The sequence below is a fragment of the Haplochromis burtoni genome, unplaced genomic scaffold (assembly GCF_018398535.1).
Source record: "Haplochromis burtoni strain Fernald_Lab_line unplaced genomic scaffold, NCSU_Asbu1 Contig_46, whole genome shotgun sequence".
Classification (NCBI taxonomy): Eukaryota; Metazoa; Chordata; class Actinopteri; order Cichliformes; family Cichlidae; genus Haplochromis; species Haplochromis burtoni.
Genome location: NW_024582407.1, coordinates 1,842,849 through 1,856,710, shown reverse-complemented (window position 1 = coordinate 1,856,710; position 13,862 = coordinate 1,842,849). Strand labels below are relative to the sequence as shown.

General features: G+C 40.2%; 1 protein-coding gene across 1 annotated transcript in view; it reads left to right on the top strand.

Moving 5' to 3' along the window:
- The window catches only part of arid5b (AT-rich interaction domain 5B), a 75,375-nt gene that overhangs the window by 4,240 nt on the left and 57,273 nt on the right, over window positions 1-13,862 (top strand). The window contains exon 3 of the mRNA XM_005930538.3: window positions 6,310-6,544. Coding sequence (XP_005930600.1) covers window positions 6,310-6,544 — 235 coding nt within the window. The remainder of the gene's footprint in view (window positions 1-6,309; window positions 6,545-13,862) is intronic.

Genomic DNA, 13,862 nt, shown 5'->3' with positions numbered 1-13,862 from the left:
ACACACACACACACACACACACACACACACACACACACACACACACACACACACACACACACACACACACACACACACACACAACACCCACTTATTGTATACGCTGCTTCAGGCAGTTAATTGCTTATTCTTATCTTATACTATATATCCCACATTAGTGCAAATACAGCAAGGTTCTCTTAATAGGAAGTCACAACCGCAGAGAATATTTCTAGATCATGTTATATTAATGTGCTATTATCATCACCTCTGATTTCATCTGACCTCTCTTCTCCTCTATTCTGTCCCTCTAGCTGACAAGGCTTTGGCTCACACACACATACATACACACACATAGACACAGAGACACACATACACATACACAGACACACTGACAGGCTGGGGACTGCAGCAGTAGGCCAGTATTGATTGCTGTGGAAAACACTTTGGCATGCATCCAGAGCCATTTCTTCAGTACATGGCAGTAGTCCATGCATGTGTTTCAGTGCTTGGAAAGCCAGCTTGTAGGGAAATTAGATTGTATTCATTTGCTGCTTCTTTGATTTTTCCTAAGGGAAAAACCCTGAATGGGTAATTCAAGCATCTGGGATGCTAGTTGAGTTAAGTGTAAGTGGCTTAGATATGCGACCAGCATTTTGATGGATAAGGTCGTTCTGCTGAATGACTCGAGTGTAAATGTGATATGGCACATTTTTACAGTGATCCTTTGAGTGCGTCCATACTGCTCTGTTGCTTTGACCAGTGTGTGCATTATAGCAAATCTCCCCATTCACACAACAATGGCAGGAATTTAGAGGTGGGGTGGGGGGTTGGAGTGGGGATGTGTTTAGTGTGCATGTGTGGCGTGCACGCATATATGCCTCCTCCTGCCGCAGAACAAGTCATTAACTCTGAACACTGCCCTCCAGTGAATTCCTCACCATTGCTGAAATAGCATGTAAATTATTACCAGCTTTTTAGGATAGTGTAATTTAAAACCTTTAAAATGTAATACACTGGACTTCAAAGGCTATAAAAACCCCTGCAAACATTCTGATTCTGATTCTTTTCACCAAATGTCTTTGCAGGCTAAAGTAATGATATGTTACAGCGGAGCCTGTTTGTCAACACACAGAAGACTTTTGGTGCTCTTTAGTTCAGTTTTTTCCACTTTGTCATTGACTAACCACTTGAACAGGCAAACATTTGCCTTGATGCATGACTCCAGCGCCCCCAGCTATAGTGGATCGTTATTATAACCTTTGAGGAGAATGCAGCCACAGATGGGAAGCTCTTGCTTAAATCCTCCAGCCAATATTTTTAATTCTTAACTGCGCTCTCTTAGATGGAGCATGTGGAATCAACATGCATTCAGTCTCTCTGTATTTCTATTTATTTATTTATTTATTTTGCGTGCGCATTTGCTAAAATACAAGGATACAAAGCTGCAGCAATTCAAGGGAGCTGACACAGCTTTTTTGTGGTGTCACCTTACATGATGGATGCCTCACCCACTTTCACTAAGGCTTTGAAAACTCCTCTTATCTTGCTATTTCTCTCTTTCGTTATAACTGCAAAAGAATGCAAAGTTCATAAATCACCCTGGCCAATGTAAGTGAAGTTGCTTAATGGAATCAGTGAATAAAAGATGAGTTCAGCACCCTGCCGATATTACAGCAACATTTATGCATGTGAATAAACTGCTTCAATTAAGTGGTAGTACATAATGTACAGTCACCTTTTAAATGCAATGCTTTGAACTCTTTGTAGTCTTTAGGCAGTCTCAAAAAGAAAATATTCTAATTCAATTGTTCTAGGCTTACTCCCCTGAGTTCCTCTTTAATTCCCAGATAAGTTTGTTTTGGGACACTGAAGCCAAGGTCAGTCATGGGGAGGGGAGATAGATAATGAACTCATATTGTGTTTCCTAGCCTCTCTCTCTCTTTCTTTCTCCTTCTTTCTCTCAATTTTTCCACCTCTCTCTTTCTCCCTCTCTGTCTCTTCATTGTCCATGTCACCATGTCCATTACTCAATTACTAATCTCCTTTGGCCTTAGGAATTCCAGTGCTGACCTCTCCGAGGCAGCAGGCTGAAACCTTCCCAGCATGACAAGAGCACTGTGTGTATGTGTACGCGTGTGCCCACAGTATAGAAAGATACCCACCAACTGGGAGCATGCACCCCTTGACTCTCAAGCTGAAAGTCCCGTCTGAGCGATGAGACGCTCCGCCGCAGAACGCTGACAGTCAGGAATGTCTGCCTTAATGCTCGCGCACAGTGGCGTGGATTTCTCACAGGGAATTGTTTGGAGTGATATGGAATATTTCAGGGTACATTGTTTGTAATTGGATCACCAAATATAGGATTGGGAATGTCCCTTATGTGCTGTTTTGCCACCAGTACACTATTGCATCCATATAAATTGAATGATATGGATTTTAGCGAGTTTAATTTCAATGAGATTGCTGGAGTCATGGGTTTCTGGAACAGAGTTATCTACAGTTTCGCAGCAGCAGGCTGTTTTTTCTACTTTCAGTCCATTATGTGCAGTCATAGCAATAAATTCACTCAGTAATGTTTTTGGAGATATCATGCTGCTGCAGTAATAACATAAATTATTGATAGAAGTATGGAGCCACGCTGTAACACTGAGCTGTTAATGTGTTATCTTGCATTTTAACTCAACCGTAAAAGGAGCAGTTTGTGTTTATATGGGCTTATTGATGTACCCACAGTAAAATTATGCCAACACATGAAGATATTTAGTGTTGTGTATAAATGCTTCTAATGCATCTGTGTCGGAAGTGTCAATGAAATGACACCAGGCTATTTGGTGTGTTGCTGATGTGGAGTGTCACCTCGTGGCTGCAGGCTTGTAGTCCTCTGACCTATATTATCAAGTGGCCTGCTGGCTGTGTCTGCCGCTTTGCTAAACTATCAACTGCCTAACTCGAAATGACAGCACAGTGTGGATGGGCGGCATTTACAGAGGAGCAGGGCCCCAAGACGCCCCAAATCAGAGGAGTGAGAAGAAGACCCCTGCAACGCTGCTACAGTGATTAATCTTAGTAAAATTAGTCAATTAATAGGGCTGACAGAATATTAGTCAACAGCAGTTTAGCAAGTAGGTTAGCAGTTATTGTAGTCATCATTTCCCCTATTATTGCGCATTATTTTCTTAATCAATTTTACTGACTGATACTGGAAATTTGTGGTTTCTTTGAACAATCACATTATTGAGAAGCCTTTGGTATAGCATGCAGGGGTTCTTCAGATGATCCCAATTTTGCTTTTTATGATCTATCATTATACATAAACAATAACAAGTGGATGGTACAGATCCTGGCCTGGATATCTACCAGTTATAGCCCCCCAACAAACTGACCATTGCCCTCATGTCTGATGATATTCAATCAGACTAGCTGAGGGGTTCTTCTGTTGCTAGATCAGTGCCTTTAAATTTCTCGTTTGACCCAGTAGTGTGAAAACTATTCAGGTTTCTGTTGCTGTGGTATAAGAAGCTCAGAATATACTCAGAACTGAGACATCACAACTTCTAGGAGTTTAATATTTATTCAAAAATATCAACAATGTTCAGTTTAATTTGATATCAAGTATTGAGTGGGCCCAGCTTTAAATATTTTCTCTTGCAATGCCACTTTGACTCCAGGCTAAAAGTCATGAAGGAAATAGTCATTTGTTGTAGCTGCAGTTCAGTGTTTTTCTCAGTGTAAGGGCAAAAGAGGTTGGTGCAATGCTGCTGTTTTGATCATTTCTCAACAACTTACTGACTTGGCTGGTTTTCAGAAGCCTTTTACGGAAACACAGCACATTACCAAACTCTTTACCTAAACATTTCTCAACCAAATATCATGACTTATGCAAACCACAAGCCAAAATTCATCTTCCTGCTGCAGCTCACAGACTCGCTGCTGTAAAGTTGTGCAGCCAAAGTACAGAAGGGAAAGGAAAGGCATTATATGGCAAAGTAATGGATGTAGCCTGTTTTCAGGGCTGCAGCTCTGTTCATAGACTGATTATATTCTGGACTGTGTTGACAGCTCCTGAATTGCGCTCACCTGTTGTGTTTTGCTCTCAAGCCGAACAAGTCCCCAAACAGCATCTGTTGACAGTCACACAAGGCACCATGTCATTCACCTGATTAATATAGAGGGAATGGCTGTGTGTTTTTAAGGTTTGATATAGCTGCGTGTATGCTCCGGTGTGCTATTGGGAGACTTGAATTACTGCCGTTTGACTGTTTGAGCATTCAGTGCATTATTTTAGCTGTAAATGGGTTCAAGTGCAATATTTCATGATGTTGTTTCTCAATATGCTGTCAAGAGATTGCATCAAAGTATAGTAGGTAATTCTGTAGAAATACACTACAATGTGGTTTTTGGCTGCAGGCTGAATGCTATTTACTGTTGCTCTACATTATTCAAATGGTCGGCTTTTCTGAAGGCAGAAACAGCAGTCAGTTTTTCATTGCATGGAAAGCCGGTTACAACCACCCGCCACCACTTGACAGCTGAAGACAGCTCATTATAAGAAGACCGAAAACCCATGTTTGATGTTTCTACTTAGTGAGGGAGGCACAGCTATATCAAGCTATCCCTCGCAGGCTTTTCCTTTATAAGGAAATACTGTCTCCAACTGGTTGGGATTTGATATGCCTTTAGTTGCAATGATGTGAGAACTGAATATGGGTAATTGTATAGACAGAGCACTCAGGGAGAATCTGAAACACACAAAAGCCATATGCATGTTTCTGGAATTTGGTGACAAACTCGAAACAAATACGACATTAAATGGCTAAAAAAAAAACAGCTTATCTTAACATTTAAAGATTCACAAAGAAAGGATTTGTTCTAAAGTGTAGCTTTATTTTGTCCACACCCTCTGCCAACACACATTGATATGACATAAATGGCTGTTATTTTAATGTCGACAGCTCTTTGAGGGGAAATAAGTACAGGCAGACAGATGCCTGGTAAATTGGAGATAACCAAGGTAAACATCAGAGACCTACTCAGTGTGTCTGCGTTTCTGCCCGTACACATCTGTCCTCCAGATTTCCCTGTTTCTGTAATAGCCATCTTACAGCACAGCACTCCATTCTGTTGGTAACAAGCACTTCAGCCATTAGCCCTTCAAATGGAAACACATTTAAGCATGTCTGCTTCCTTCCCTCCTCTGGACTTGTAGTTCTTTTGAGCATGAGAGTTATTAAAAGGAGCTGAATCCACCGTAGGAAAAAAATAGGTTGAAGCACACACAGACGGGAGAACAAATCTTATTAAGCAAGCCAACTGAGCAGACTGAAGTATGTACACAAAACGTTGCCTCTGTGTCAACCATGCGCGTCACTGCTATAAATTTACATTTTATAGTTTCCTGACAGTGCCACATTAGTTTTACTGTGCACTGAAGAAACCTGTGGCTACAGCGTTTTCCTCTTCATTCATTACATTCCCGGTATAACAAATTACATTTCAACTGCTCTTCTTCACTTTGAAGGTGTAATCATAGCCACTGAGTGCATCTTGTCATTTTAGAGTATAAAATCTTAACATTCACGGTGATTATCAGGAGCCTGACTTCCTAAACGCTAATCAAAGAGTCAAAAACACCTATGTCCTCAATGACATTGATTTAGTTGCTGGCATAAATTCAATTCAGCAATCATCCACATCATCCATATTCATGGTGCGGTAATTTACTTACATTAAGGTGCATCCAAAGCCATAATGTTACTTTATGCACATACAAATTGAGATTATACACAGGCCGTTTAGCTGTTGTGTCCTGTTTATTCTATAAACTCTCATTTCGACTCTGATCTTTGGTCTAATTTTAATCCTCTCTTTTTTTACCCAAACTTTGACCCTGATTATGCTCAGCTTAGTTTGAGTAGTAGACCTGATGTGGTGCAATACTTTACTTAAGACGCTACTTTTATGTTAGTATATTTCAGAGCAACACTTTCACTTTTATGAGAGTTTTTCTTTTTTAGAAAAGTATAATTTTGAACCTGTATGTGTTTTCTGTACTGTATTCTGTAATTATTTGTGTTTGTTTTAGGTTTTCTAATCTCATAAACCCAAGTTGTGTAATTATTTACACACCACAGTTGGTTATTGTTGGTCTCGGTTATTAAAAATAGCACATCTGCATACTTGGAGATGTGCTGTTTTGAAATGTTTATGTGTCTATGCAACAAAACCATTTCAGAGCCATAAAATTGTGGTGGAACTAGATGATCCATTTCCGTGGCACAGCTGCGTTTATGTAACTCGCTACGTGATTCTGCTCCTGCCTCTTTTCAGCACGAAGTAATTGCGCTGTCTGAGAAGGTGATCGTGCGACTGGAGGACCTGGTGAAGTGGACGGTACCAGACTTCTCAGGATGGGACAACAGTCTCAAGGCCGAGCCGTTGAAACCCTCGGTGCTCCGGGAGCTGGGGACCAATGGGAGGAGGGAGGCCCTCCACCGCTACAGGGAGAGCACCCTTACCAGTGGACTCAACTTCAAGGATGTCCAGAGGGAGAGGGCACAGCTAGGTGAGCTCCGGCAGAGACCTCAATTTCTTTTTAGCCTTTTATGAGGTTATTTTTTATTATTTTCCTTCATTCCAAAAGGTTACTGTCATCTTTCCATTTTCTCTGGGCTGCTGTGTTGAATGTTTATGTATTTGTGTCCCATGTTCACCATTTATCATCATATGTTTATTGTCCTTTGGTTGGTTTAACAAGTGTTGTCTTGACTGGAGTAATTCATCAGTGCATAGTTGGAATTACTCCCGCTATAATGAGCTAAGAATCACACTAATACAAGCAGGCTAGAGGTAATGGCAGTGTGTTTGCCAACATATTATCATCTTACAGTGTTACAGCTCTGTTTTCTGAGTGTGACAACAACAAAGACTGCACTGCAAAAATCACATCATTCTGCTGGCAATGTCATAAATAATTGAGTTACATCAAACTGCAGTATAAGGCACCTCTGATACTGTCTTATCCATCAGTTCAGATCATAATTGGCTGTGTAGCTCAGCAGCCTTAAGGATCATTGCTGTGTGTATCTGAATGGCTGTCTGGTGTATTCATCATGTACACCGTGCCATTAAGTGTCAGTGAATGCTTGTTTCTTGAAGCAGGCTCTTGGGTTCTCACTACAGCCTTACCCATGAATCAACCCCAACGTAAAGCTGGATGTCTCTGGAGATGACTCATCTGATTCAGATAGGAAACTCTGGCATTTGAGCCTAATAATCAGAAAGAACATTATGTTCCCTTTGAAGCCTTTTCCTACTTATTTGCCTTTCCCTCACTTGGCTGTGATGCAATGCCAAATACTGCTTATAATGGTTTTACATAGCATAGCAAACATGCTTGAAATGCCATCAATTACAGTATTTCTTGTCAGATCACCAGTGCCTTTCCTTGCGATTTAAGCAAGCCAGAATTTTTTTAGCTTCCTGATCCTCTAATAATTAATTTTTAATAACCATCTTATTCCTAAAGCCAACATGGAAGTAAAACTGCTACAGGCTTTAAAAATACTTTTTTTTCTTCTGTAGAAAATAGTGATTTATTGATGACTCTTGTAGTGTTTTCTGCTCAGGATCTTCCGGGAAGAGAGGCTGTTGTGTTTCTGTGTGATGCTGTAATGCCCTTGATTACTCGACATTGCTTGAATCTCATACGCAAAAAGGACAAGGCGATCAATAATGAATGCTTTGTTGTTATTCCAGTAATCAATATAGCGTGAATGTGCCTGCAGGCGCGTGTGTGTGTCTATGATTGCTCGCTTTCATAAATAGATGTGTCAGCTTGCTTCTGAAATGGTATTATGCTCCTTATTTGGATTTTCTGTAAACGTGTGGTATAGTCTAGAATTTATAGATTTAACTGTTGTTGGTGTAATAACCTGATGATAACGCTGTTGCTACTGAGAGCCTGCCTCTGTGTGTGCGTGAATGCATGTGTGTGTGCATGTGTTGCTAATGAGCAGCGCTGCCGTTAATGACTCCATCAGGCTGTTTCTAAATGCACTTGTCACTCCAATGGGACACTCCGCCAGAGAATCTGCCCAGTCAGCAGAACGGGCTCAGGCTCTGGCAGGGCACCAGAGACACACATACACACTCCGACACACATACACACATAGATGCACACGCATGATACACACCGACAATCAGTGGTGTGCACTCACTTATCCATTTGTTTGTTTGTTCACTATATCTTTGGCGTGTGTCAGTTGTTGACAGTCTAACAATATGAGAGAGGCAGAGAGTTTGGGAGAGAAATATGAAATATGCCACTGCAATGCTGCTGACTACCAAAATGAAATATTCATACCACAGCAGCAGCAGATCAGATATAAAAGTAGCCTTAAAGCATCCTGTAGCTGAATGCTTGTAATTCTGTACAATACGTTCGCTCATTGACTAAACTAATGCTTTTATGATACAACTCTACACGCTTCTTCTTCTCTTTTTTTTTTAGATTCTTTTAGCCTGAAGTGGCAGCCTTCTTTATAACTTGAGTGATGCATTTGCTGATTGTTATTCTCAGGCTGATGTGTAACTATGTCAGAAGAATTGGATTGTTCCTCATAACAGGATACTGCAGCAATACCACAAGCTGCACAGAAAAGCATTGTGAGCTAAAGAGCAATAAAGTGTGCCATTGTTATCGAGGGAAACTTCTTTTTTTTTTTTTTTTTTCCAAGTGTGCATCCTAACTTTTCCTGGCATGCTGCCAGCGTGAATAAAGTGCACTGCTGTGCATTAGTGTCTCACAGGCAACATGTGAAAAATAAAAGACAAATGTGTTTCAAGCAGCAGGAAGACATTTTTTTGTTTTCATCTGTATTACATTGGGTTTTGTGGTTTGGTAAGCGAACAAAGCTCTACTGTATTCTCTCCTCAGAAATGCGTAAAAAGTGTAACAAAAGATGCCCACATGAAGTAAAGTAATTAATTAGAAGCAAGTGACCTTTACTGCAGTCCTGCACCGTTGGCAGCTCTGCAAAACCTTCAAGGCAGAGAAATTATTGGTATCATAATTCAAATTCCAGCAAGTGTTTCACAAAGTGCCATACCTGAAATAACAGGGTGTCTTTCTTTGGTCTTTTAACAATATCATCTGTTGAAAGTTAAGTTTTGACATGTATGCCTTGTCACTTTCTTAGCCAAGAAGGTCAAAATTAGGTAATATCTTTATGCTATATTTAAAGCTGCTGCAGCTTCTTAGCTCAGCACCAAAACTGGAAAAACGAGAAACATCTATTCTGGCTCTGACACTGTGTCTCTCCTCAAATACTTCCATTACTACACTTCCATGTAGCACACAATGTACACTTTGTACCTCATTGCATAATAGGTGATTTTTGACTGTGTCAGAGTGAACGTATTGGTAAGCTGTTGGTAGTTGCAGCATTTGAATGTTAGCTCCAAATGTTCTAAATGTTTACAGCTTAGCAAGCCAATGAACACTCATACATTAATCTATAGTGTGGACATTGGGGTAACACAGAAAACCCCCCAAAAATAATAGAGTTCACAGTGTTTTTTAAATCATCTTCTGCAGCATTCTTGCAGATATAACAACTCTATGATACCCCCTGGTGCAGATATCTTTTACATACTTGAACAAACACACTCAATCTTATGTTCCCTCTCTCATGGACAAACTACTCAATAAGACACTTGCTGAAAAACAAATTGTTGCGTAGTCGAAGTCAACATGTTCACGGGAATTTTCCACAAATGACCAAGAGCAAGGTCAGGAAATACAAATAATATATTTCCCAGCTTGCCACCGCCACTTTAAGAAAAGGCACCTATTTTAGGAGTCTAAAATGTTGTGTAGATCTTTGCAGCTAAAATTAAATACATGGGAAAAACGTGTGTTTTATAAACAAAGCTGGGCATTGCTTCACAAGATGGACCCATGCTTAAACATACTGTACAATCTGTCCAGTTTTGGCTAAGCACCATATATATCTGGATGTCTATTTGATAGTCCTATCAGCAGTGCTCCTCCTACCTTCTTGGACCTGCTGCACTGCATTAGCCTCACCATTGAAAGCCTTTGTACGTAGCCAAAGTGGTTACCCACAGAGGGTAAGAAGCATGTAATGTCAGTCAACTTTATGACCATTGTAAGTCCACCATCAGTGTACTAGTGCACTCACACCGAGTTATCAGTGTGAACCCGCTTGAACTCAAAATAGCAAAGGGAAATACAGAAGTACTTGATTTGAGGCAATCTGCAGTTCTGTTTTAAGAACTGTGTGGGTTTTTTTCTGAAGAATCTCCAGCCCTGAAAAATTGTTGTGTTGAACTGTGTTTGTCTCACTCAAATTCCTAACTAACGATAAAGAGATAGCAAGTCTGCATGGGTGATGTAATGTATTTCGCAGTACTTATGTAATCTGTGGTGTAATTCACTTAATCAGGTAATGTAAACTGTCCACTCAGTTTATCTTGTATTGGAGTGGGTATTAGAGCTTCTTTTTACAGTTCAATCCACCAGGGATGGCTTGCCAGGGAAGTTTACATTCTGCCCCTCTATCTCTCCCTAGAGGACTGGCCTCATTTTTTTTTTCATTGCTGCCTGCCGAAATTGGTTTCTGGTCGTATACTACGAGGCCGAGTGTTTGAGAGCTGTATCTGCTGATACAGTTTGTAGGCTTGTGCTGGGAAACACAGAGTGCTGTAGAAGAAAAATAATAAAGGATTGGAGAAAAAAAGACAGAATGGCTCATGCTCACAAAATAGCTCAATAGGTTTTCTGTCTTGTCTTTCTTTAATTCAAGCCTTCGGTGTGGATGCCACTGAACAGATTGTGAGCTGAGATGATGTGGAGGATTATACAAGGTCATAGCTTGCGACTCCTGCGTTCAAAGAACATAGATGGTGTTCATGACTCCTGCCCTCACCCATAGTATGATCTGTAGGCAGTTCATCCCTCAGCAATTGGAGGGATCAGGGCTCTCCAAGAAAACACTGAGACTAAAGGAACCATGCTGGCAGAAAAAAATAGAGTGAATTGCAGGGATGGTGAATTCGCCCATCTCCTTGACTTTTTTTAAATACTGTTTCTATGCTCTAACACCTTTGAAGATTCAACCATAGAAAAATGAAAATTATATGACTCCATCTATTTTTTAATAAAAAAAAATACTACATACTATGTGCAGTGCTGCTCAAAGCTGTAATTTTGATGTTTAACCAACAATTGATGGATTGGATCTTTTCATGCAATATTCAGTTAGTAATGGAAATGAAAGCCACTTATTGGAATTCAAGGAAATTCATGTTCATTATGCAACTTTTTGTTGTATGAAAAGCCACAAATAGAGTTCTTTGAATAATGTTTCTATCCAGTAAGTGTGTCAATGTCCAAATTTCACATAACAGATTCGAACGAAAATGCACGTTATCGCGAGCTCTATGCTTAAAGTGATAATCCATCATAACTGACCTTCGTTATAATGTATGCAGTTTCAAGTTAAATACATTTGGAGGGTGCTTTTGTCTAAAAGGAACTTAAATATTTTCCACATCTATGCACTAGTGGAGTTTCTTGCCCAAGGGCAGCTTGGGAATTAGAGAAGCTAAGAATCAAACACGTAACTCTCGGATAAACATCTAACCTTCACTACAAAATTGAATTAAAAAATGATGTATGGTTCTATCATTTCCATACAGGATAAGCTACTTTGCATGAATACTGGTTTTGGAACTTGTTATACAAAAAGTCAACACACCAGTTTATGTAAACAGGAAATGACACTCGTACCTTCACATGTCAGTCAGAATGCAACTTCAGAACTGACACTTCAACTTCAGTAACTGACAGTTACTGCTGATGTGATTTTTAAGTGTGTATGAAGCTATTTTAAGTAAATGTTAACAGCATGAAAATTTGGACAAATTTCCCATGTCATGTCCAAACATTTTTCCCTTTCTGTGTCGTCTTGACCCACAGAATGACTTAAGGTGCCCTCTTTGCATTGATGTCGTTGAGTTGTATTGAGCTGCAGCAGATCGACAGTAACACAAAGAGGAAATTTCACACTAAGGAGGACACGGGCACACTTTTAAGTCTAAATGCTGACATGTGGTTGAGCGTATTTAGCGATGTCGCTTTTGTCACTTACACTGATTGATCTCGAAGGCGTAATAGGCCCGTGACACGCGTACCTGGCTTTTTTTTTCCAAGAATCTTTACAGCCTCGCTCACTCGGGGGATATAGCCGCTGTATTTCCCTCCGATACAACATCTGATCTGTATGCCAGGCTTGGCACATATACCCGAGTTGATATCCTGACAATATTTCAGTCGGAACATTTCAATTTGATGTAGAGGGTAGATTCTGTCCTCTTTCAGAGAAGAGACTGTTCACAGAGTCACAGAATGTTTATGCGGGTAGGAACTTGTGATAAGGAAACAGACAGATGCGGTCTTCTCATGGTTGATTTGTCTTGGTGACAATACAGAACAATATTTGGGACACTGAGTCACTATCACACGTGAAAGCGTTTTATGTTTCGACTGCAACGTGGGAAGGAGTAAGCAGTTTCTTGAAAAAGATAAAGACAACTGGGTTGTGGTGTTACAAGAGTAATGGTATGTTGTGACTCAGGCAAAGAAAGAATGCCATGCTTTCGTAAGACACACTGCCGCTGTACTCCTCCGTTCAGAGCATGTGGCAGATTGTATCGTTTGCACTTGTTTGCTTTCCGCCCCTCAGACATATTTGCTTCCCCTTCTGCTTTTTTTTCTCTGCAGAACTAATTCTAGAAACTGTCCAAAATCTCTTTTGAAGTAATTTAATGGAGTGTTTGTATTGATTATGTGCCTTTCTCACCCCCTCCTGTTTTCTTCTCTCCTCCTTTGCTATGTTTTTTTTTTCTTTTGGGGGGTTTATGGCAGTATCTTCTTCATTATGCCCAGACCTGTAGGAGAGAGAATCACAAGCTGTTTTTCCTCACTGATGTGCTCATATCATTAATTCCCTTCTGACTGTGGCCTGGCCGGAAGCCAGAGAATTCTAAATCTGTAAGCAGTAAATTGTGTGCTGGGGTGGAAAAATCTATTAGATGTTTGAGCATGCCTCGAATTTGAATGGGAGAAAGAGAGAGAAAGAGAAAGAGACCACCCAACAGTCGAGCCATATCCTGTTATGGCTCACGCCGTAATCAAATTCAGCTTCTTTGGATAGCTATATTCATCAATAATTTGTGTTATTTTATTTCTGGATTGTCACATAATGTGTTTTTTTGGCTTATGCAATGAAGCTGGGCTGAAGGCTGGTGCATGGTTAAACAATGAGAATGGCCTCAGAGGAAATGAAGAGCTCCGTCTCTCCATTAGGGAGGTCTGAAACAACAGTTGTGTCTCTCTTCTCTCCATTAGTCAGGTCTGGAACAACAGAGATGCTATTGATGTGACCTCTGCCAGGCATCTTAAATAGACAGAAACAGAGTGAGGTGCTTTCATAATGCGCTAGCAGCTCTGCCTCCAAGACAAATTCCCTGATAGATTCATTATTAAATTATTCTTTTTAATGATTCGCTGTTATGAAAGCTCTAAAATCACATGGATAATGAGGCTTTATCTGAGGCTGTGTGTTGACTGAGAAACATTTGCTTTCTTTTCTTAAGCAAATCGCCTGCCTGTTCCAGTTACTCTGACTCATACTTAAGCGTTACCCAACCAGCAGACTTTTTAGAGAGATTTCTGTATTAGTCTATGTCAAAACATGATGTGTAATATGATGCCTATTTAAAGGATTACGGCAGCATTAATATTTCAGTGCTGAGGTTTTTTGTACATCTCCCCCGATATGTTTCTTTCTGTATGA